Source organism: Protopterus annectens, chromosome 9.part0 (genome assembly GCF_019279795.1).
Source record: "Protopterus annectens isolate FY-2018-M chromosome 9.part0, PAN1.0, whole genome shotgun sequence".
NCBI classification, from domain to species: Eukaryota; Metazoa; Chordata; order Ceratodontiformes; family Protopteridae; genus Protopterus; species Protopterus annectens.
This window is the reverse complement of record NC_056743.1, coordinates 330,702,051-330,727,480: the sequence shown is the minus strand read 5'-3', so window position 1 is coordinate 330,727,480 and position 25,430 is coordinate 330,702,051. Positions and strand designations below refer to the sequence as shown.

At 42.8% G+C, this 25,430-nt stretch overlaps 1 protein-coding gene across 2 annotated transcripts in view; it reads right to left on the bottom strand.

Moving 5' to 3' along the window:
• RABEP1 (rabaptin, RAB GTPase binding effector protein 1) overlaps positions 1-25,430 on the bottom strand; it is a 1,652,179-nt gene that overhangs the window by 333,707 nt on the left and 1,293,042 nt on the right. For both annotated transcript variants that reach the window (XM_044082911.1, XM_044082912.1), the window contains exon 14: positions 3,146-3,335. In XM_044082911.1, the coding sequence (XP_043938846.1) occupies positions 3,146-3,335 (190 nt within the window). The remainder of the gene's footprint in view (positions 1-3,145; positions 3,336-25,430) is intronic.

Here is a 25,430-nt window from a genome sequence, read left to right as displayed (position 1 = left end):
ACTCAATCCTGCCCGTACTCTCTTCTTCACCTTTCTTCCACACTCACCATTACTCTGAACTGTTGATCCCAAGAATTTAAACTCATCCACCTTCGCCACCTCTACTCCCTGCATCCTAACCATTCCTCTATCCTCCCTCTCATTCACACACATATATTCTATCTTAGTTCTGCTGACCTTCATTCCTCTTCTCTCTAGAGTATATCTCTACCTCTCCAGGGTCTCCTCCACCTGTTCCCTACTCTCACTAAAGATCACAATGTCATCTGCAAACATCATGGGGACTCCTGCCTGATCTCGTCTGTCAACCTGTCCATCAACAATGCAAATAAGAAAGGGCTCAGAGCTGATCCTTGATGTAATCCCACCTTCAACTTAAACGCATCCATCACGCCCACCACAGACCTCATCGCTATCACACTACCCTTGTACATATCCTGTACCACTCTTACATACTTCTCTGACACTCCCAACTTCCTCATACAATACCACAACTCCTCTCTAAGCACCTGTCATATGCGTTCTCTAAGTCCACAAATACACAATGCAACTCCTTCTGACCTTCTCTGTACTTCTCCATCAACACTCTCAGAGCAAACATTGCATCTGTAGTGATCTTTCCTGGCATGAAACCATACTGCTGATCACTAATCATCACTTCCCTTCTTAACCTAGCTTCCACTACTCTTTTCAATAACTTCATGCTGTGACTGATCAATTTAATCCCTCTGTAGTTACTACAACTCTGCACATATCTTTCTAAAAAAGACAGTATCAGGATAAAAAAGAATGGCACTTGCACAGTAAAAAACAGTGTATTCATGCAGTAAGAGAGAAAAAGGTGAATGCTGGGACACAGTGCACTGTTTTTATAACTGGATTCGCCCTTAATGGCTACATCTCAAGTCTGTACTTTTACCTTTTTGTATCCACTGGAATGACCCACTACTGAAAGGGATCAGGCTAAGGGAAGGATATCTACCTGCAGCTAATTTTCACACATTCTGTAATTCCTCCAGAAACAAATCTTAATGATGAACATTTGCAGATAAGACTGTCCACTGGCTAAGCTCACTGTTTAGCTGCTTAGTATTATATAAAATTACAGAATAATACATTTTTTACTTAACAGAGTATGCCCACTGGACACAAGTGTCCTTCTTCAGAGGTTATCTGGGAATACTATCTATTTTAATGACATTCTCAAGAGTCACATGGCAGGCAAATGGAAGCTGCTTGAAGGAATCAAACCCTGGACTACAACAAAAGACAGCTCACTAACATCCCATAGCCATAATTAGTATCTTGGCATTAAACGTGTTCTGGAAGTATTCTAGACTGTCTCATAATGCACTTTCAACTAATTCATATTCCCCTTACAAGCAATAGCTGTCTGCAATTTACCTGTCACTCAATGCACTCATATGCTAAAGATGCACCATTTGCCTGATAAGCAGAATATCCATCTCCACAGCTGATGACACTAATATTGCTCAAGACTCCAGGGCCACTTGAATAGAAGATGTTTTGTAACATTACATCTCAAAAGCTGAATGCCTCACCTCCCCATACCAACTGGTCTTCAAATGACTTTAATGAAGTAGCCAGGATGCTGTATGATGACACCCAAGTGAATTCAACGTATTAAGATAATTTTAACATCATCAGCATATCTACCATCATCTCTATTTCTTGTAGCTGGCTACAATTAGTCCAGGCAAGTGCCACTAATGCACTCATGTGGCTCATAACACTAAGATACATAGCAGTTTAGCATAGTTGGTTAAAGTTACGGACTGCTAGGAAGCTTAGTCCTCTAGTCCTCAGTTCAAATCCCTCAAGCTCTACTTGTAAACTGTATGACTGTGCAAGTTATTTAACAGGGCAGTGCACCCAGGTCACCCCTGAAAAGAGGCACTTGTGCTTAGTGGGCTTATCTTGTTAAAAATGAATAATAAAAAAAAATAGAATTTTCTTTTTTTGGCAGGGTGATCATATTACAACAATACTCAGTGGGGTCTAGGAAAAAGATCTGCAAAAATAGTTTCCTTGGGAAACAATTCAACAAAGTGGTGCTTAAACAATTTAGGGTAAAACAGCAAATGCAACAGTTGGTATATCAAAAATATACCTTACAGTCTCCCCTCAAAGCATACCATAATGTCAACTTACACTACACTTTGCCAGCAATGAAAGGGAATTAATCCCTCTTAAATGCTGAATGTCCTTCCCAGCTACAAGTTCATTTAAGGTGTTCCAAGTTCTCAGTGAGATACAGTAAAACATACACCAACTCTACTCCTAAAAGATAAGTCTGCACATATATTTTCTTACTAGGGGACATCCAGTTTTATAAAGTCATTATGTGGCTTGGTATTCTGGAGAACAATCTGAAGGGCCAATTGATGAACAAGGCTGTTACAAATGGAGATCTATCCTTATACCCCCCCCCCCAAGGTGCAGTGAACTTGGAGTTGATCACATAAGGAGTGGGTGAGCAAGGGCTTTGTTATGGGCTTTACCTCTAGCAAATGAATAAGAGAAGACATTATGAATAAACAGAATTTCATTCACCTTTTTTTCTGGTTAAAATATTTCTATATTTGAATTTCATGTACCTCTGATTTCTACATCTTCAGTTAGTGTGCACAACCCATGCACTTACTACTAAACAGTCCTGTAAGACAATATCTCTTCTATACTTATACAAACCCTAATAAAAAGTATGCTACTTGACTTCAGTATCTCAGTATTTTTCCAAGTCTACTTTCCAGGCAGTTTGGAAGGAGTAGTGAAAAAAGAATAAAATCTAGAATGGTTGTTGTTGCGTCTTTTGGCTTTTCCCAGTTAGGGGTCGCCACAGTGGAACTCTGGTCTGCTAATGATTAGCAGTGGATTTTTACGTGCCGAGTTGCCGGCCCTGACGCACAACCTTCAATGAAGGTACGCCCATTCACGCATGTCTCCACACAGAAGTCGCTCTAGCTGAGAATTGAACAGGACAACTTCTTACTGTGCGGTGACAAAGCTACCGCAGCACCACCACCGCAGTAATAAAATACTTCTCTAAATAAAGTGTGTTGTGGTACAACTGAGAATTTAGTTAAAAATAGCACAGTAAGCATGGATTTTCTTGTTATCTTACCTATTTCCTCTTTGCAATTTTCAATTTCAAGCTGTAGGGTTTCTTCCAAGTTCTCCTTGAAGCATTGCTCTGCTTGAATCTGTTCCTTTAAGAACAGGATTTCTGCTTTCAGTTTTTCTTCCAGGTGATCTGCTGCTGTCCGCACCTTTATGATATCTTCCCGGTATTTCAGTACCAGTGCTTGGAGATCCTGAATTGCAGAGGCAAACATGACAAAAATTATATTTTACTAATACAAACTATACCAATCAAATATTCAGCTGTTAATGCTTTCTAAAAAGAAACACATTAAACATGGCAGAGCTATCTCATTTCTAACTGTAAGCAAGACAGCTCTGACAGCACATGGCTGAGAGCTAATACAGTAACACTAAGCTTTTCCTAGTGCATAACCAGGAAATTAGAGCACCTTGGCATTTACAAATAGACACATCCATCAAAAATCAATGGAAATAGTTTTTAAACAAGAAACATCTTTGAGTTATCACTTATGAAAGAGGCAATCATACATTTATGCAAAGAAACATTTATAGAAATTAAAACAAACCATACTGACATATTTTCAGTTGCAAACATATACCGCTTACAATGTATACAGTCATTGTCAGTATTCAATTCCTGCATTCCCTTAAACCTCAATCCTGCAAAACATTACTCTGCATGTATTCTTCCCACAATTCCCATTTTCTATGTAATTTGCAACTACCTTTTTCTATCTCTGTTACTATATTCACTATGCTACCAAAATTAAACTCAGCAAGGCCTTATTAAGAATAGGAAATTCACATTCTGTATCCCAGCTCAAAAAATAATGTCCTTAGCCATACCAATTTGCTAACCAGTATTTCTGACAGAGCACTTTGTAGGGAATTTTTAAAGCCTGCCAGTTCATTAAACTCCCAAAGCATATGTTCTCAGTTACCCCAACATTTGCAATCTACCATGGAAAAAATTCTTTGGAGTCTGCTTGGGGTATAAAAATACATATCTAAGCACTTCCAAACAAAAATCCTAAACTTTGTTGCATTCTTGGGAGCCATATGTATGTTCTCCCATTGTTTCTTTGTGAACTGCTTATCCAATCTCTATTTCCAATTTTCTCTAACCTCTGAATGATTCCTACAGTTATCGTGCAATATTTTATATGCCCTATTAATTATCCTCTTTTTTTAGCAACAGCTTTTGTTCTAGATTCAACTAAAAATTCTACCAAAGCACGTCTTTCACTTAGGATTCCGTTTATCCCCTCTTTGCCTATACTCTTACATCAATCCCTGATAGGGGAGGCAGTCTCTAGCCTGCAGTTCAAATGTCTTCTTGGCTTTTTCCCTTTCTATTACCGTTCTCTCTCTAGTTATTTGCTCCCAATACCTTGCCTCTTCTCTGTATCCCTAATTGCGGTCATCCTATCGGCATAACCTCCTTTTTCCATTCCAGTGTTAACTTAGTTCATACAATACTTTCTGCTACTTTACAAATATAATACTCTGTACAGTTACTGTTACTTTCCTTAAGGATCTAAATCCAAAATCCTAGTCTCTGCTTGTTTCTTGAGCTCCCACCCGTTTCATCAAAAACCTCCTTCCACTTTGAATTATAGCTTCCTACTTGTGATATGTACAGGAGACTTAACTGTGCAGCTCTGAAATACCCCTCCAAATCAGGTAATCCCAAACCACCTTGTTCTATTGGAAGGATTAACGTAGAAGGATAAACTTATCCCACTTGACTCTCGCCTTCTTCCCCTCCTAGATAAAATCCTTCAACTCTTTACTAATTGCTATCCACAACGCCTCCTCTCGTAGATAAAAATATGCCGGACCGTGTATAAAACTAAAGGGACTAAAACACGTTCACTGCTGGTATCTTGTTATCCATATCCATAAAACAGAGCTTCCAATTTCTCAGTTTTTGTATTCACTTTTGTTTCATCTCTTTTTACATATTGTTAGCTGCCATAACAGAATCCTTTTTATTCCATACTCCCCAAGTACTTCATTTTATCATGTCCCCATAAATATGGGTATTGCTGAACCAATTTGTGTGTGGGTACAGAGTTTACAGCTATTGAGTTCGTTTTACTTTCATTAATTATGTATCCTGAAAAGACATGAAACTGTTCCACAATGTTCCACAATACTGAAATGGCCTTTTTATGTTTTATCAGGTATAAAATATCAACTTCAAAAAAAGTCTACGTTTCTTGATTACCATACCAATCATAGCCTTTAATTTTTGAGACCCTTATTTCCTTCCTTCAATGGCTCAAATAACAAAGGGAAAGAGGACACCTCTGGTTGGCTTCTCTGATCAAACACAAATTATAGAGTGGAGCCCTCTCCCTTTAACTTTAGTCTCCGATCTCTCATATATCCTCGTAATTAACCTTATTATTGTATAAGGGAATGTAAATGTTCCCATTGCCCTACTCATAAAAATCACAGCTTACTTTGCCAAATGCTTTCTCTGCATAAAAACACACCAACAAAAGTGGCATTTTCTTACATTCTGTTTTCCTCTGGATCATCACTGTTCTAGTAATGTTGTCAAATGTCTGTCTCCCCTCCACAAAACCACACTGATCCACATCTATCAATTTTAGCAACACCATTGCATTTTTAGCTACTATAGACATAAACACTTTAAAATCATGATTTAAATTTGAGATGGGCCTATATGAAGCTGGGTCTAATAAGTCTTTACCATCTTTAGTTATTACAGCCACCACAACTTTCTTCCAGGATGTTGGTGCTTCCCCTCCTTTTAATCTACTACTTTCTTCCCTCATATCTTCCAAACTTCCACAGGAACACTATCTATTCATGGAGACTTTCCTGCAGCTTGGTTATACATCACCATTTTTATCTCCTCTCTTCCCATCTTAAATGTTAATTGTTGAATCTCATCTACCTTTAACCTTAACATATCCAAGTCTTCATAAACATTTCCATTTGTGTTTTTTCTTGATTTCCACATTCCCCTACAAAATTTCATAACATTTCTGAAATATCTCTAATACTTTTACAGGATCACTGGTTATTTTTCTTGTTATAGGCTCCCTAAGTTTGGCAGCAACTCTTCCTATTTTCTGTTGCCTAAGTCATTGTGCTAAACGTTTTTCTGCTCTGGAGTTATCAATAAACGGTTGCTTAACAACACAGCAATCTTTCTAAACTCGTGCATATTATCCAGACACTCCCTTTATTTGCTAAACAACAACTTTTCATTTCATTCACAGTGTGATTGTGATTTGCCACCTGACTGTGGTCTCCAGTGGTCTCTCATTTTATGGGACTTTTCTGAGCAGCGCTCATCTGCCAAATAAAGGAATTTTGTTTTTGAAAGAACCAAGTACAATTCCTCCTTTCCAGAGCTGAAGACAGTCCAGATGACCATCTTATCTTGCAGGACAGTAGGAAGCAACCCCCAATCAGGAGCAAGTGATTTTTCAGAAACAAGAATAGTACCAAAGCAAAGACAGCAGGACAGGAGTGGACGAGGAAAACCTCCCTCCACTGCTACAATGCAAGCACTGGTATGTAAACCAGGGTCCAATCCAACCATCTCGGAAGGTGACTTTCCATCATATGAGAAGGGATTTGTTAGGGGCTCCACTGGCAGAATCATACCCTACAGTGGAAAGAAAAGGTGTCAGACACAGTTACTGAACTGAATTCACATATATAAACAAGACTTAGAAGAGAGAACAATAAGCTGATTCCTTAGAGTTTTGAATACAGGAGGAAATGCAGAGGAGGTGCACAAATGCCATTGTTTAGTATACCACTCAGGTTTAGAGCAAATATGCTGAAGTATTACACCCACATGGGGCAGAAGTCCAAAGTTCAAATGTTTGGCAACTGTCTTTCATTGAGCATGTACTGATAACGTGTGCAATATCTGACGATCACAATACGGAAAACAACAGGATAGGTCACACAGAAGTCAACAGAGGTAGCCAGAAGTCAACAGAGGTAGCAATGCTAGTTGCTCTCTGTTCTCTAAACATATTTCAAGGGTGGTGCTCTGAAGATAGAAAACAGCTTTGATTTAAATGTAATGATAATTGATGTGAGAAATAGATTAATTTAAAATGCACTTGTTAAATGAAAAGGACAGTTAATGTCAGCTCTAACAGGCAGTGCTGGACAGCAAGGTTGTGATATGCTTCAATTATCTTTTCAACTGGGAGAATACACAGAACAAAGGGAGCAAAGAAAGGTGTGAGGGGCAAATGTAATCATATAGCAAAGTAAAAAAATAAAGAGAAAACAGATGTTTGTAGACCTTCTGAAAGAGGGACTGGCAGCAAAGTACAGTTGTGTACACTTATCATAAATGTAGATGTTTGAGTGTATTCACTGTTGCAGTCCTGATGTGGGATTTCCTGCTGTGGAAGCCCTTGGCTGGCCTGACTACCAGAGTAAAGCTCTCCCTCCTCCTAAGGCTGGCGGACATCCTGACATCAATATGCGTGTGAATAAAGGGAGCCAGCTGATGCCATGACATCAGTTTTTCTTGCCCCTAAAAGGTAGGAGCCCCCAGGATAATATAACCAAGGGTCCAAGGCAGAAAATGGGCCTTGCAGGGAGAACACCCAGGGGTCCTCTGGTTAGTGAAAAAGATAGAAGCAGACTACTGCTGTAGGCCAAGGGGAGGGAGAGACATGAAGATTGCAACAGTGAATACACTCAAGCACCTACATTTATGGTAAGTGTACACAACCGTACTATGTTCTTTTTGTTTCACTGTTGCCGTCCTGACTTGTTGGATGATTGCTAAAGCTGAGATGAGGGTGGAAACAAGATTATGGGGGAAGAGAGGATGCCGTACAGGATGGCAGTGGCAAATCCTGCTCTAGACTTGAAGAAGGCTGATAAGTGGTAATGTTTGGTAGCAGCTTCCAAAATTTCTTTGGTAGGGACTCCTTTCAGGAAGGTAGCAGTGGCCATAGTAGAGTGAGTCTTGACAGCTTTGGGTGGCTTTTTGCCATGATGGCCGTAACAAAAGGAAATACAGTGAGAGATCCACTTGTATATTAGTCCATTTGAAAACTGGTTTCCCTTCAGAGCCAATGGCAAAGGAGACAGAGTTGGTCTGATTTTTCTGAAAGATTTGGTTCTGTCAAGATAAAAGTGGAGTTGTCTGTGCACATCCAAGGAGTGAAGGATTCTCTCCCCCTGATTCTGAGGATTGGGAAAGTGAATTCAAGGATGTGTCCGTGACACCTTGGGCATAAAGGATGGAGTAGTCCTGACTGATGCTCTGTCTGGGTGGAATATGATAAATGGTTCCACTACCATGACCGCTTGCAACTCAGAGACCCTCCTACCTGAGGTGATAGCCAGTAAAAGGACAGTTTTCCAAGTTAGGAATTTTAATTCAGCAGAAGCTGCTGGTTCAGAGGGGGGTAGTGTCAATTATTCTAGAACAAAACTGCGGTTCCATGGAGGTGGGGGTTGTTCTACTGGGAGATCTGATGTGAATCACTCCTCTAAGGAATTGTTTTAGCAGGAGGTAGGGAACAGACAGGAAGAAAAACAGGGATGTTGGCCGAAATGGCAGAGGTGTGAATTTTGATGGCAGCAAGGAAAGGCCTCTGTCAAACAGGGTAGCCAGGTAATCTAAAATGGCAGAGATATTGGCTGAGCTAGGATTGAAGCCTTGCTGCTGGCACTAAATGGAGAATTTTTTCCATTGGCTGAGTATGATTTTCTAGTACTAGGCCTTCTAGCCTCCTTGGGAATGTCTTGAACTTGTTTGCTTAGGGTATGTTCAGATGAGGATGTTGGGGGATTATCCTGAGAATCTGAGAGTCTGCAGGTTGGGATACACAAACCTCCCCTTGTCCTGAATCAGAAGGTCTACTCCCTGAGGTAACTGCCATGGATTTTCATTGGTTAAACTTAGTAGTACAGAATACCAGTGCTGCCTGGGCCAGTCTGGGGCCATAGGAATGACTCTTGGGCCTTCTTCTTTGATTTTTAGGAGGACCTGAGGAAGAAAAAGTGGGGGGAATGCATAAAGGAAAAGGTGTCTCTAAAGGAAGGAGAATGCATCTGTCCTCCAGGCTGTGGGTAGTTTGCTTCTGGAAGAGAATCTTTTTAGTCGAGCAGTTTCTTTGGTGGCAAAGATGTCTATCTGTGGGGATCCCCATTTCTTGACTATGCTGAGAAAAGTTTCCTGATGCAGATGCCACTCATGGGGCTCCAGCAAGTTCCTGCTGAGGTGATCTGCTACAGTGTTTTGAGCATCTGGAAGGTACTGCGCCACGAGGTGCAACCCCAGAGGGTCAGCTGTCTCCAACACCTGCATAGCTAGTCGACAAAGAGGGTAAGAGAGTGCCTCCTAGTTTATGTACCACATGACTGTGGTGTTGTCTGTTTTGACTAGCAGGACCACTGGTTTCCAATTTTCTTTAAAAGCTACTAGGACCTTTTGAACTGCCATCAGTTCTTTCTGTTTATGTGCTTGTCTCTGAGCTGAATTTCCCATCAACCTTGAGAATGAAGGTGTTGGAAATGAGCCCCCAGGCTGTCTCTGAAGCATCTGTGGCTAAAGTTTGGTCCTGAAGGGTGAACCTGAAGGAGAGCTCCAAGTTCTGGGCACATGCTCATGTCCACCAAGCAAATTCTTCCTTGAGCCAAAGGATCAGCTGAATTTCAGTCTCTAGGAACTGCAAATGCTTGCACCACAGATTTTTGAGGTACCACTGCCACTTTCTCATGTTTCTGCATAATGTTTTGGAAGTACCGAAGTCAGGAAAGAGACCTTTTCTGGAGGGAGGAATCCAGAAGAGCCTCTAGGAAAACTATCCTTCTGGATTGGTCTGTGTTGGGCTTGTGAATACTTATGGTGAACCCCAAGGAGGTGAGGAGGCATTGAGTGAAGTCCATTATCACTGAGGAGCTTTGACTGACTTGTGTCTTGAAAAAGGCAGTTGTCTAGACAGGGGTAAATCTGGATCCCTCTACGTCTGCAGAAGGAGATCACAGGGGCTAAACACTTTGTGAAAACCCTATGAGCAGTAGACAAGCCAAAGGACAGTGCAGAGAATTGAAAGTGACTGGTACCTGCTCTGAAATGTGGAAAATTACTGCAAGATTTCTCTATAGGAATGTGGAAGTAAGCATCCTTTAGGTCCAGGGTAACCTTTAAGGCCTGAGGGGCTATCATGGGAAGAAGTTTTTGAAGAGTCAGCATTCTGAAATTTGGTACCAGCAGGGACAGATTGAGGGTGGACAGGTCTAGAATACGTCACCAAGAGCCTTCCTTTCCAGGAACCAGAAATAGCATGGAGATGAACCCATTCCCTATTTGGTGCTCTGGTACTGGTTCCACTCAGCCTAGTGAGCACAGGTTGTGAATTTCAGAAAGGGACTCTGCACTTAGTTTTTGAAGACTATCCATGTAAGCTGAATATCTTAATAACTCTTTGAAAGTGAGCCTGTAACCATTTGAGATAACATTCAGAACACACGTGTCTGAAGTAATGAGTGACTAATTTTATTTGAACAAGGATAGCTTTACAGCCTTCCTCCTATCTTTTCTGGAGATAGTGGGGGCGCACAGAGAGGGCAGGAAGAGTCATTGCTGCTCTTGGTCAGGGAATTATGGCCTAGAACTCCCCTGCCTGGGGGTTTCTGAGGACCACTGTCTGGGCTTTTGTCACTGAAGCTGCCTTTCAGGCCTTTCCCTCTGAGGTTTCTTTTGCCTGCTTTTTGATTGAGAGGGAAAGGACCAGTGTTTAGTGGGAAAATTCCTACTAAACCTAGGAAGCTGAACTTGGAGGAAGTCCTTGACAGTCTGCATAGATTTTGCTTTATCTTCCATCTTTCTAAGCACAGTCTCAGCTTTTGGCCCAAAGAAGAAGCCCTTATTCAGGGGTACATCTAGAAGTTTGGATCTGGTAGGGTATGTTCCCTAAACCAGTATGCATTCTAATGACAGAATCAAATACTGCAGCTCAGCTAGAGGCCTCCATTGCATCACAGTTGCAGTGTAATGAATGTCTAGCCACCTGGGAGCTGGAATGGCAAAGGTCCAACAGTTCCTTGGAAATGTTGTTGTCCTCCAGGAAGGATATATTTTGTTTCATTTGATCTATAATAGTTTGTTGGTATTTTATCATATGAAAGTGGCAGTTTAAGGGCCCTCATGGCCAGAGTAACAGAAGTGTAAACTTTTTACCAAACCTATTAAGGGCTCTGCTTTCTTTGTCAGCAGGTAAAGGTTTTTTGAATAGTTGGCTCTTGCTCCCTTGGGTCCTGGAGTGATAGCTTCTAGATCAGCAGAAGGATTTTTGAAAAGGTATTTATATGAATCCAGCACCCTGTAAAACCTCTCTGGTTTTCATGGGGCTGGAGGTAGAGAATCTGGATTCAGGAAAGAATCCATAAAAAACTTCCTCTGTTCTGGGAGGTCAAGGAACTCCCTAACCCACTTTTTATATTGTGGGTAATTATGTGCCTCCAACTGGAAATGTTCCCTCACGGCATGGAGTGTTTCCCCAAAAATTATGTCTTCAGGAGGCGACACTGAAGCCAGATTCTCTTCAGAATCTGAATCTTCAAAAGACAGACTCCTCCTGGTCAGAATCATTATCTAAACCAGTAGGTTCAGCGAAAACTTCAGGGTTAGAACGTCTCTTTCATTTTCCTGGGGAAGACTCCAAAGGGGGTTGCCCAGCTCTGACTAAGGAGATAAGGTTCTCAGCTAACCTGACCAGGTCTTGCTGATATCCTTGTGCATGGGAGCCAGTAGGCTTAGGCATAGAACTTGAGGTAGAACCCTTCTTAGATAAAGCTCTGGCCTTGGACCTAGGTACATTCAGAATCCTGACACCAGTCTCTTTGTAAGGAAGAACCGATGCAGGCTGACACTTTGAAGGAATGTCATCAGTAAAAGATCACTCTTTGTAAGCCGAGGTCTGCTGAGCGACTCCACAACCTGACCAACAGACAGAAAACCAAGGCCTTTGCAGAAGTTGAGGGACCTGATGGCATGTCGGACTCCGTACTGGTCTTGACAGAAGCCTGTGCCACCACCCCGGTCAAAGAAGGGGGCTGTGAAAGCGTGTCACCTTCCTCAGCGATAAGCCTTGGGGGACTGGCAGACAGGGAATGATCGTCATCCCAGGCTCTAAGCTTGGGTCTTTTTTCCTTGTCCTTCCTTTGCTTAGGGAGCTCAACCTCGGGACAACCAGTGGATACTATCAGACAATGCGAAGTAGATAGGAGACTAAGACCCCTAGCTAAGATTTCAGCCCTACACCTGACAGCCCTAGAGATGAAACAGGTGCAGAAACCAGCGATTAGCGATGTCGTGAGCAGGATCTAGACAGGTGACACTCAACGAATAAAAGTCTCAATGTGAGATTTGCTTACCACAGTGGAGACCATTGTTATCTGACATGGGTTAAAGCAAGAAAAAAAAAAAAAAAAGAGTTCCCCAACAGGGTACTTAGATTTTAGATGATTTGTCTCTGGTGCTGACTGACCAATGTATTGAAACTGCTTTGGGCTCCAATGGCAAGAAAAAAACTGATGTCATGGCATTGGCTGGCTCCTTTTATACTCAAGCATACTGACGTCGAATAGGACGATTGCCAGCCTTAGAAGGAGGGTTATTTTAACTCTGGTAGTCAGGTCAGCCATGGGCTTCCCATCAGGAAATCCCACAAGTCAGGACTGCAACAGTGTAACACGAAGAACATCAACAGCAAAAAGTGATGGAATCACCACAAAGAAAACTTGTAAGAAATGGGAAAAGAAGTGGGAGGGGCAGGGAGGCAAGACAAAGGAAAGGAAAGCAGATTAAGAAAAACAGTCAGCCCCAAAGAGCTCAGGAAGACTTGGCAGGTTGGAATCAGTTATATCCTGACATCTCATCTGATGAAGAATAGCAAGGGTGGCAGAATGGAAATGCTTATGCTAGTAAACAATGGGGTGAGGAAAAGGTCAGGAGTGGAAAATCCTAAAGGAAAAGGCTTATGACAATAAAGGGGGGGTCTTCAGTATCCAGGGACAATGAGAGAGGAATTACACTTACAGGCTAGCACCTTTGTATGCACCCTACAATTTACAGGACTAATAAACGACATTAGTAAACACAGGAGGTGAAATAACTATTTTTTCCAGAAAATTTCCACAGCAAACTGTAGAGATCAATGGGTAAGGAGTTGTAAAAACATTACTGCAGCAAAAACATTACTGCAGCAGAAAAATAGCCTTTGGAGGTGGTGTCCCTATGTGGATTACAGCTGTAATACTCTATATCCCATAGCACATTTCTGCACAGATACCCTTAGAGAGAAAACTACACAGACTACAGTAGGATCTTTCAACTTTGGGGTACAGCACTTTTCTGTCAATGTACTCCTAGAGGTCTTCTGCAGTAAAATTAAGTAGAAACTAATCTATTTCCTACCACCAAACATAGTTGTGAATATTAAACATTACTGAATACCTGATGAACGTGTTGCAATATCATAAACAGTTTCAGAGTTACTATAAACTGGCATAATCGAACTGGCTGCAAGTCCATTCAGTTTGTCTTTAGCCAATCCTAAATTGCATCTGACATTCCCACTTCCTCTTCATACATCCCTCCATTCTACTTCATAATCACCACATCCAAGAGCATCTACCCTCTGCTTGAACAGACTAATCCTGACAGCCCCCCAGTGCTGACAACCTTCACCCATGGTTATCACTGTACAGACATCATAATAAAAAGTTATGTACTCAAAATAACTTTCCATCTATGTTGCCCATTTTCATTCTTCCTCGACTGATAGTTTCCAACTTGTCCGCTTCTTCTACAGAGTAGGATCCTAGAATTCTCAAGCTCCGCCCTTTACCCATAATGCCCCACCAACCTGACATGCATCAGGTCGAGTTTGCTGCCCCAAGATGAAAAGAATAGTGGTAGAATAGAAAAAGGGTAAGCTGGAGTTCAGATAAGGAACAGAGCTTCCTATACTACTCTTTGATCTCTCCAGAAGTATATAAAGGGAGAGGGTAGGTGGGTGGGGAGTTGAGGAAGAATGAAAATGGACAACACAGAACATTGTGGCGAGTGCAAAACCTTTTAATCTGATGTTGTCATTTTCATTCATTCCTTAACTGATGGGACAGAGTCCCCAGCTACCACAAACCTGGGATGACCATAAGGAAGGATATTCTGGAGCACTGCTGAGCCAAAAGCTGTTCTGTTCCTACAGACAAGATCCAACTTGTAATGAGCAATAAAGGTATGTGGATTACTTCAGGTTGCAGCTGCATAAATATTGTCTAAGGATGCTCTAGACCAAAAGGCTGAAAAAAAACAACACAGATCTGGTGGAATGGGCCCTAGGAGGTTTTGGTAAAGATAAATTCAATTTTCCATACACAAAGGTTATACAATCAATCAACCATTTGGGTTAATGGTAACTTTAGGCACTGGAGAGCCTAATCTGGAGGGAGAAAAATAAACTGATCAGATTTCCTAAAGTCTTTGGTTCTATGAAGGTACAAACAAAGTTGTCTATGTACATCCAAAAGATGCAACATGTACTCTCCTTTGTTTGAGAAATCTGGAAAGAAGACTGGGAGATCAATGGCCTGGCTAATACTTAATTAGAAGCTACATTAGGCAAAAAAGACAGGTAAGTCTGCAAAGAAACCTTGTCCTTAGAAACATTAGATAAGGAGACTTTGAAGTTCAGATACTCTTCTAGCTGACATAATAGCCACTAGAAAAATAGATCTGCAAGATAAAAATTTGAGGTCAGCTTTGACCGAAGGTTCAAAGGGTGATTGAGATAAGGCCTGGAGCTTTATAGTTAAATCCCAAAGTGGAGTACGGTCTTTCAATGGAGGTCTGAGCAGAAGGACTCCTTTAAGAAAGGCAACGCAAAGTTTATAAGAAGCTAAGGAAGACTTATTTTCACCCATATGAAAATTAGAAATGGCAGCCAAATGAACTTCAACCGTTGAGAAACTACCCATTCACTGAAAATCAACGCTAAAAATTCAAGGATAGCTGGAACAGGTGCTGTAAAAGGGTCCAGTTCCTTGCTGAGGGCCCAAAAGACAAATCTTTTCCATTTACTCTTATCAATCTTTCTAGTAGAAGCCTAGTGGGAAGATAACAAAATGTGACAGACATGGAGGGCAGCCTGGGCTGTCTAGCAATCAGTGGAACTGGAGAAACCATGCAGTCAATTTGAAGCCTGATATGTTCAAGTGAATTATGTTTGTCAGGTGAGACACGAGGTCAGGAGTTGGATTCAGAATCCAGGGTGGATAAAGAAGATGAGGCCAGAGGAACGAGAACTAAATCTGATAAAACCAAAAAAAAGCAATGAGGGTAACTGTGCTCTTCAACCAAACTGCTTTCTGAAGAAACTTGAGAATTAGATGCAAGGGTGGAAAGGCATAAAGGAGACCAAATGGCAAATTGTGAACCACAGCATCACTAGATGACTTCCTCGGTGGAGGGATCAAAGCAAAAAACCTGCTGCATTTGTTTGTTTTTTCAAACACCTTTATTGAATTATCACTTGTGACACAGGCATGTTTACAGTTATATAAAAGTAATCAACCTGTATTAGCAAGTTAAAATGAATGAACATTATGCTTCACATATATTGCTATATATCATATAACTTAAGCGACATTACATAAATGATTCAGTTCCTGCCCCCTTTTTTAAACAAGAAACATCTTTACTAAACATCACTTACAATATTAGCAGTCATACAATTATATAAATGAAAACAAATCATACCAACACAATCCTAGTTGCAAGCACTTTACATCACAAACCATACTGACACACTCCCAGTTGCAAAAATTATACATCATTTATAAACTACCCATTCGGTTTCAGTCAAACATTACATAGCCCATTTAAGTTCTGCCTTCTTTTAAACCTCATTCTTCCCTTTTATGCATTGTTCCAACAATTCCCATTTTATCATATGTAGTTTGCTTCTACCTTTTTCTAAAGATCTCAATTCCAGTTGTTTTCTGCTGCATTTGTTGTTGAGGAGAGAAGTAAAAAATTGCAGCACGGCTGGTCCCTTCGACGGAAACCTTTCACCTGCTTAATTTTTTCACAATCATGTTGGATTTCCCTGGAATGTGCATTGCTATTAGAAAGTGACTGGAAGAGATCACCCATTGCTATAATCTCACAGCTTCTCAACAAAGAGGGTAAGATTTGGTTTCACCCCTGTTTGTGGATGTACCAGACTACCAACATGTTGCCCATCTGTACCGCAATTGTCCCAGATGAGAGAATGTCTTGAAATGCCTGCAATACTAGGAAAACTGCTGTCATCTCCAGTACACTGAGAAACGTCTGGGCCTCTACAGTGGACCATGTACATTGGACCTTCCTTCCCAAGGAATCCCCCCACCTGTGCTGGGAGGCATCTGTGGTTACCATGGCCCTGGGGGAGGGGAAGAAAGTACAGTTGTGTACACTTACCAAAAATGTAGATGTTCAAGTGTATTCACTGTTACAGTCATTACATTTGGGTTATTTGCTTGCAGGCTGCCCTCAGTCGGCCTGATTAACAAAGTCTTGGGTCCTGCATCAGTTGCTGTCCCTTCTTCCATGACGTCAAGTCGTCAGGGGAATAAAACATGCAGCTGATGCCATTACATCAGTTTTTCTTGCCCCAGATGTCAGGTGCACCCTTAATGGGAAGCAATTAAACATAAAAGCACAAAGATATACCTCAAACAAAAAAGCAAATACACCAAAAAGGCTTTTAAGCATAGTAAAGGAAAGTATAGGTATAGCCAAAAGTAGTTAGGGGGCTGGAGTGAGGGTAACCAGGACTGCAACAGTGAATACACTCGAACATCTACATTTATGGTATGTTCTTCGTGTTTCACTGCTGCAGTCATTACATTTGGGTAGATTCCCAAAGCTATGGTTGGGAGGAGGAATTTAGATAGCATTAGGGCCAGCTATAAGCCCCTGCAAGATTGCAGTGGCAAAGCCAGCTCTGGATTTAGAGAAAATTGGCAAATGATAATGCTTGGTGAAAGTATGTACATGTCCCTGGTAGGGACAACTCTGAGAAAGGCTGTAGAGGTAGATGCAGCCCTGGTGGAGTAAGGTCTGATTCCCTGGGGGATAGGTTTTCCATGGTGCTTATAGCAGAAATTAATGCAATGGCCTATCCATTTACAAATAGTTTGCTTTGAAATAGCCTTTCCCTCTGCCCCTGCAGCAAATGCCACCAGCAGTTGTTCAGATTTCCTTTGAGGTTTAGTCCTGTCCAAGTACAATCTAAGTTGTCTGTGAACATCTAAGGAATGCAGTATCCATTCCCCTTTATTCTGTGGATTGGGAAACAAGACTGGCAAATGAATGGACTGATTAAGAGCCACACTGGATACCACCTTGGGCATGAAGAATGAGGGACACCCTGTCCGCATGAAGGATGATGAAAGGCTCCACTGCCAAAAGGGCCTGTAATTCAGATACCCTTTTAGCTGAAGTGATTGCTAAAAGGAAAGCTGTTTTCCAAGAAATAAATTTTAAGTCTGCAGTAGCAGCTGGCTCGAAAGGAGGTAGAGTGAGTTTCTCCAAGACAAAGTTAAGGTCTCAGGCTGGGATTGGAGCTCTCCTGGGTTGTCTTACATTTTTTGGCCCCTCTGAGGAACTGCTTGAGCAGTGGATGAGAGAAGAGGGGAGGTTCAGTGTTATAATGAGCTGAACAGGCTGATGCGTGGATTTTAATGGAGGAAAAAGACAGGCCCTTGTGATGCATCTCAGTTAAGTATTGTAAAATCTGAGGTAATTGGGCGCTGCTGTGCTCATCCCTTGTGATTGTTTCCAGGCACAGAATCTTTTCCATTTTACAGCACAAGATTTTCTAGTACAAGACCTCCTTGCCTCTAAATTGATATCCATCACAGGTTTGCTGAGGAATGGTAAAGGAGAGATTAAGTAATTAGCCAGGCTACAAGGTTCAGTGTTGGAAGCTGAGGATGCAGAATCTGGTTCTCCTGCTGAGATAGCAGGGAAGGAGTCTGAGGCAGGTGCCATGGAGATAACCGTGACACACCGCGCAGGAGGGGTTACCAATGTTGGCACGGCCAGTCTGGAGCAATCAAAATCATCCTTGGTTTGTCCTGTTTGATTTTTAGTAGTACTTTGGAGAGCAGAGGCAGAGGGGGGAAGGCACAGACTGATAGGTTTTTCCAGCTGAAGGACAGAGCATCCACTTTCCAGGCTTGTTTGTGGGGAGTCCTTGTGCAAAATTTGGCCAATTAGTAGTTCTGGGAAGAGGTAAACAGGTCTATATCTGGGCTCCCCCATTTGCTTGTCAATATGTTGAAAATCCTTGGTTCCAGTTTCCACTTGTGTGGGTCCATGAAGTTTCTGCTTAGTCAGTCTGCCAGTGTATTTAATTTCCCTGGCAGGAATTGAGCTTGTAGGTGCACTTGGGTAGCTCAAGGCTATGTTCCACAATGTCATGACTAGTCTGCACAGGGGGTAAGAATGTGCACCCCCCTGCTTGTTTATGTACCACATAACAGTGGTGTTGTCCGTCTTTACCATTAGTTGTCCTGGAAGAATGTGGTCCTTGAAGGCTGTCAGAGCATTCTGTACAGCTAACATTTATTTTTGATTGATATTCAGGTGCATTTGACTTGAGTTCCATTTGCCCTGAATGCACTTCCCTGCCAGGTGAGCCCCCCATGCATAGTCTGATGCATCTGTTGTTAGGGTTTGGGCAGCAGGGGGTGGTGTGAATGGTAGTCCCTTATTTTGTGGTAGGCCTCTGCCCACCAAACAAACTCTAGGCGTAGGGAAGGTATGATAGGAATCATTGTTTCTAGGTCTTGAGAATGTTGACACCATAGGCTTTTTAGATACCACTGTAGTTTCCTCATATGCAGTCTTGCATACGGAATTAGAAGAATTCAGGAGGCCATGAACCCCAAAGGCTTGCAGTATGTGTCTTGCAGATAGCAGGGTTTTTGTGGCCACTTGTTTGAAGTAGGTTGTCAAATGAATTTGCTTTTCTGGCATGAGGTAAGCCATCTGGGAAGTTGTATTCAAGCTTGCTCCCAGGAATATAATTTGTTGACAGGGTACCAGGTGTGATTTATTTTCGTTTATGGTGTACCACAGACAAGTTAGAATCCTTTTTACAAAGGCCAGATGATTCAAAAGTATGTCATGGCTTTCTGCCTGAATTAGACAATCGTCCAGGTATGGGTATATTTGAATATTTCTTTGCCTGCAAAATGCAATAACTGGAGCTAGGCACTTTGTGAATACCCTGGGCACAGTAGATAAGCCAAAGGGCAGAGCAGAGAACTGACAGTGCGTGTAGCCTGCTTTGAAGTGTAGGCATCTTCTGCAAGATTCCCTGATTGGGATGTGCAGGTATGCTTCTTTTAAATCTGGTGTTGCCAACCAGGCATCTTTGCCTAGCATAGGAAGTAACTGGTGAAGAGTCAGCATCTTGAATTTTGGAATCTCCAAAAAGGTGTTTAGAGTAGACGGGTCCAGGAAAGGACACCATGAACTGTCTTTTCTGGGTACCAGGAAAAGTCTCGAGTAGAAACCTTGTCCCTTTTCCTTTTCTGGTACCAGTTGAATAGCCCCCATGTTTAAGAGAGAATACTTGTTTTTGAGCCTCTGCCCACTGATTTAGGGGTAGGTCCGGCCACCCACTTGGTGTTGGCAATGTGTGGAAGTGAAATTTGTATCCCTGGGACACGATATTTAAAACCCATTTGTCCTGGGTTCCCATGTATTTGCATGAAAAGCAATCTTTCCCCCCAAAGGGGCAGTCAGTTGACAAGTGCTTGGAAATTTTAAAAGGAAGTCGAGACAGTTTACCGGGGGGGGGTCTTATTATTCCCAGACTTGGAAGTGGAGGCCCCCCACTGCTTAGTTCTGAGAGTCCCCTGGGACTGAAACCTGGGTTTTTTTGCCGTGTCAGGGTTTGGCTTGAGAAGACCTGGAAGGGGCTGGAAAGGACCAATTCTTAGAGGGCCAGTGCCTACTAAATCTAGGAGGCTGAACTTGTAAATAATATTTTAACCGTTTGCATAGATTTAGCTTTATCTTCCTTAAGAACTTCCTCAGCCTTGTTGCCAAACAGGCGGTCCTGATTTAAAGAAGCATCCAACAATTTAGCCTTAACATGATCAGGCAAAGATTGCTCCTTAAGCCAAGCATGCCTGCTGAGCACAGACCCAGCAACAGCAGCCCTGCAAGAGGCATCTAATGAATGAAAACCACATTGCAAAGTATGTTTTCCAACTTGTTCGGCAGAATGCATTAAATCCTGTAATTCTTTATTTTCCACACAGTCAGGAATCAACATCATTTTCTGTTTAAGCAGTCCAATAACATGTTGCTCATATTTTATCATATGAAACTGGCAGTTTAAAGCCCTAATGGCCAAGGTTGCAGAAGTGTAAACCTTCTTACCCCATCTATCCAGCGCCCTGGAGTCTCTATCAGAAGGGGTAGGATTTTTAGTAGTAGAAGTCAATGCCCTTACGCCCCTGTGAAATAGTCTCTGGATCTGCAACAGGATTTTTGAAAAGGAACTTGTGGGACTCAGGGACCCTGTAGTATCTGTCAGGTTTTCTGGGAGCAGGAGGCAGGGAATAAGGGACCAAAGTAGATTCTGAGAAAGCATAATCAACAATGTCTAGTATAGGAGGATAGCTAAAGGTCTATGCTGAGGTAGGAGAAGGAAATCCCTAAGCCTCTTTTTTGAATCAGAAAAATCCTGGCTTTCCCAGTGGAAATGCTCCCTTAGAGTATGCAAGGTTTCCCCAAAAGAAAAATCCTCAGGAGGGGAAGCAGAGGGAATAGAGTCCTCTGCATCAGAATCCTCATAAGTAGGTAAGGGCAAATCCAGATCAGAAGAGTCAGAAAAAACAGAATCCTGACCAGAAGATTCATAATCAACCTCAGTCCTAGGCCTCTTAGAAGGGGGGGGGGGTTGGCTACCCCTGATTAGAGTTATTAGATCTTCAGCCATTCTTATCATTTGATTTTTAGGCAAAGAGGCCTGAGCATGTGGCCTGGGCGTCAGTTTTTTAAACATGGATCTAGATTTAGGCCTAAGTAATGAAGGAGGTGTCAATTTAATATCCAAGTCCATAGGCCTGAATACACCCTCAGAAGCCGATGCCTGCACAGCGGCTCTGGACCCATCCAAGGTAGAGATATCAGCGGGTTCCATAGTTGAAGCTTATCGCGACATACCGGACTCCGAATGCGTCTCAGTACAAGCCTGGGAATCAGAAGTAGCTGGTATCAGGGGCTGTGAAAGCGCCTGAGTACCGGCGAACTGGCGACTGGCTTAGGAGAAGCTTTGTCAGCAGTTTTGGACCTCGGCAGCCTGTCTCTGTCTTTATCTTTGTGTTTTTTCTGAATCTCGGTAGTCGGATGGCTAACCAACGACATTTCTGGATAATTAAACCGAGAACCGAAATATTTAGAAGTGAAAATATACCGACGACGGATAGTGTGCTGATTAAATAAAGCACACAACCGACAGCAAGGTACGTCATCATGGTCAGGGCCTAGGGAAGGAATACAGTACAAATGAAAATCTTTATGATGTATTTGCTTTCCACAAGTAATGCAATTATTAACTTCTACTGACATCGGTAAGGAGCAAGAAAAAGTTTCCCCAACGGGGTACTTAGTTTTAGTTGAAGACTTCGGTTCTGAAACTCGAAAAAAAGAAGTTATGTACCTACCATAACGTTCCATGTTAGTTCTCTCCTCTCGCCTTCTTTCTTGCTGGTTAGGTTCGGAGCTGATCTTCAGCTCCAACTCGGCCATCTTCTAAAGCTCGAGAGCTACATACTGGCTCGAGGCCTCCCCATATCCCATGATGCCTGGCGCTAGAAACCCAGATCTCGTTTGGTGAGACTAACAGCAGACAAAGTAATGAAGGAATCCTATCCTATCATACCTAAGCCAAACTATGGAAACTACTAGGTAAAGTGGGATAGTCAGAGAAGACTCAGCCAGTGTAAATCCATAGAAAAACTCTTCTCGGTCTTGTAGGATAGGGGGATGGAGGGTGGGACGCAAGAAAGAAGGCGAGAGGAGACAACTAACATGGAACGTTGTGGTAGGTACATAACTTCTTTATGTTACGTTGTCTATCTCGCCTTCATTCTTGCTGGTTGGGACAGCGTCCCTAGCACCTAATATCCTGGGTGGCTCAGTGGAACAGACTCTTCAGAACAGTGGAACCAAAATCAGCTCTGCTCCTGGAAACCATGTCCAGCTTATAATGCGAGATGAAAGTAAGAGGATTTGCCCAAGTGGCCGCTGCACAAATAGATTCCATGAGCAAACTAGCTTGAAATGCAACAGAAGTGGCTAATGCTCTGGTGGAGTGGCCCTTAGGTTTAACAGGCAATTCTTTCTTCCTGAGTTGATAGATAAAGATTATGATAGAAGTCAGCCATCTAGATAAAGTAACTTTTGATCCTGGAAGGCCTTGTTTGCATAAGAGAGGAAAAGCTGATCCGATTTTCTAAAGTCCTTAGTTCTATGCAAATAAAAGCGCAGTTGCCTGTGAACATCTAATTGATGTAACTTATACTCTCCCCTGTTGGAATGGTTGGGGAAAAAAATACAGGAAGGTCAATGGATTGGTTCAAGTTATTCTCAGAAGAGACCTTAGGAAGGGTTAGTCCTAAGAGCAACCCTGTCTTTGTGGAACACTAGGTACGGGGGACGGATACAAAGAGCCTGCAGTTCAGAAACTCTTCTCACTGAAGTAACTGCTACCAGAAAAAGCGTTTTCCAAGATAATAACTTCAAAGAACAGGAAGCTGCAGGTTCGAAGGGGGGGGGGCAAAATTAGAGAGGATAGAATCAAATTCAGATCCCACGGGGGTGGAGGATCCCTAACCGGGGGCCTGAGCAGAGTGGTTCCTTTGAGGAAGGCCTTACAAAGCTTATGAGACATTATACTACTTTCTGAAAGGCCAATGTGAAAATTTGAAATTTCGGCTAACTGTACTCTAATTGTAGCGGAAGCGGACCCAGAATGAAAGAGCTCTGCAAGAAATTCCAGGATGTGGTGAACAGGGTCTGAAAAGGGGTCTATATTCTTGGCCTCTGCCCAGGAAGAAAAACATTTCCACTTACTAGCGTAAGTTTTTCTAGTGGTAGTGTGCGATGATAAAATGATTTCACGCACCGATTGGGAGATATCAGGAAGCCTGGCTAGGTTTGGAAGTGGAGCAACCAAGCTGTGAGCTTGAGAGATTGTAGGGAATGATGCAGCCACCCGATTGATGGATCAGGAGGTCTGGAGCTGGGTCCAGAGTCCAAGGCTGCTCGATAAGATGATGATGAAGGAATGGAAACCATATTTGTCTAGGCCAGTACGGAGCAATGAGGATCATTCTGCAACCCAATATGGTAGCTTTCTGAATCAGCTTGGGAATTAGGGGAAAAGGAGGGGAATGTGTACAGAAATCCCTGAGGCCAATCGTGGACTAGAGCGTCTCTGGGGGAATGCTCTGGATGTGGTAGGAGAGAGAAAAAGTTGCTGCATTTGCTGTTGAAGGGGGTGGCAAAGAGGTCACAGCAAGTTGCCCTCATTTGCGGAAGATTTGGTCCGCTACTACTTGATTCAGAGACCACTCGTGAGGCATGAGAATAGCTCTGCTCAGCCTGCCTGCTATGGCATTGGATTTCCCAGGGATGTGCGTTGTGGTCAAAACCGTTGGGAAGAGATCACCCATTGCCAGAGTCTGAGTGCTTCTCGACATAGGGGGTAGGACCTGGTTCCTCCCTGCTTGTTGATGTACCACATGACTGACATATTGTCCATTTGAATTGCAATTGTCCCGGTAGGAAGAGAGTCCTGAAGAGCTTGCAACGCTAAAAGCACAGCCCTCATCTCCAAGACGTTTATGTGCAGATGGTACTCTTGAGGTTGCCAGGTACCCTGGACTGTTCTGCCCTGATAATGCCCCCCCCCACCCGATCAGGGCGGCATCCGTGGTCACCGTAGCAACTGGAAGGGGAAGTACAAATGGTCTGCCCACGGGAACTGATGAGGAGACCATCCACCATGCAAGGTGCTTTTTGCATGTTTCTGTGATGATAATCATGTGAGACATGGGAAGCTGCTGGAAGGACCACTGGGTAAAAAGAAGCCATTGGAGGATCCTCATGTGAAAAAGTGCCAGCGGGACGAGTATGATTGCTGCTGCCATGAGATCCAGGGTTTGGAGGACAAACCTGGCTTGAATTCTCTTGCATTGTAACAAGACCTGGACATGCCGCTGAATGACTAACACCCTGTCTGGTGGAAGGCTGGCTGACCTGTCTTTTGCATTTAAGTTTGCGCCTATAAAGATAATAGACTGACAAGGCGACAAAGCAGATTTTTTGAAATTTATAGTGATACCTAGTCCGGAGCATGTCTGGATGGTATAGTCTCTGGCTTGCAGAAGGTGATGCCTGGTAGTAGCAGTGAGGAGCCAGTCTTCTAGATACGGAAACACCTGGAATCCTTGCCGTCTCAGGTGAGCGGTAACTACTGCCATACATTTGGTGAACACCCTGGGGGCTGTGGTGAGACCAAAGGGCAGAGCTCTGAACTGATAATGGCTGGCTCACAGCCGGAAGCGCAGGAATCTTCTGGAGCGCCTGTCCATTTTGATGTGGTAGTACGCATCCTGAAGATCTATGGAGCACATCCAATTGTCCTGACCCAGGAAGGGTAAAATGGACTGTAGCGTGACCTTCCGAAACTTCGTTCTTTGCACAGAACTGTTTAGTCTGCTCTGCTGAGATCCAAAATGGGTCTCCAGTCCCCTGTCTTTTTTGGTACCAAAAAGAACCTTGAGTAAATTCCGGATCCTTGCTGGTCTGCTGGGACTTGCTGGATGGCCCTTTTTCTTAGCAGTTTTGATACTTCCTGAACTGCTTGATCCCTTAGATTGGGTGGAACATCTGGAAGGGACTTGTTTGACAATAAAGGAGTGTGAACAAAGGGAATTCTGTAGCCTCCGGATATAACGGACTGTACCCATCTGGCTTGTGTTATTTCTTGCCAGGCTCTTGGGTACAGCGACAATCTTCCCCCGACTGCCTCCAGAGGTGGGCAGCCGGGAAACCCTTCAGGGATGCTGGAAGGGCTTGTCAGAGAAAGATTCTCTGCTACCCTGGTTTTGCGGACCCCCTCTGCCAGGAGGGTGGCATCTGTTATTGTTCCCTCCTCTGCCCCTGGAGGGAAACTCACCACGTGTGTCCGGCA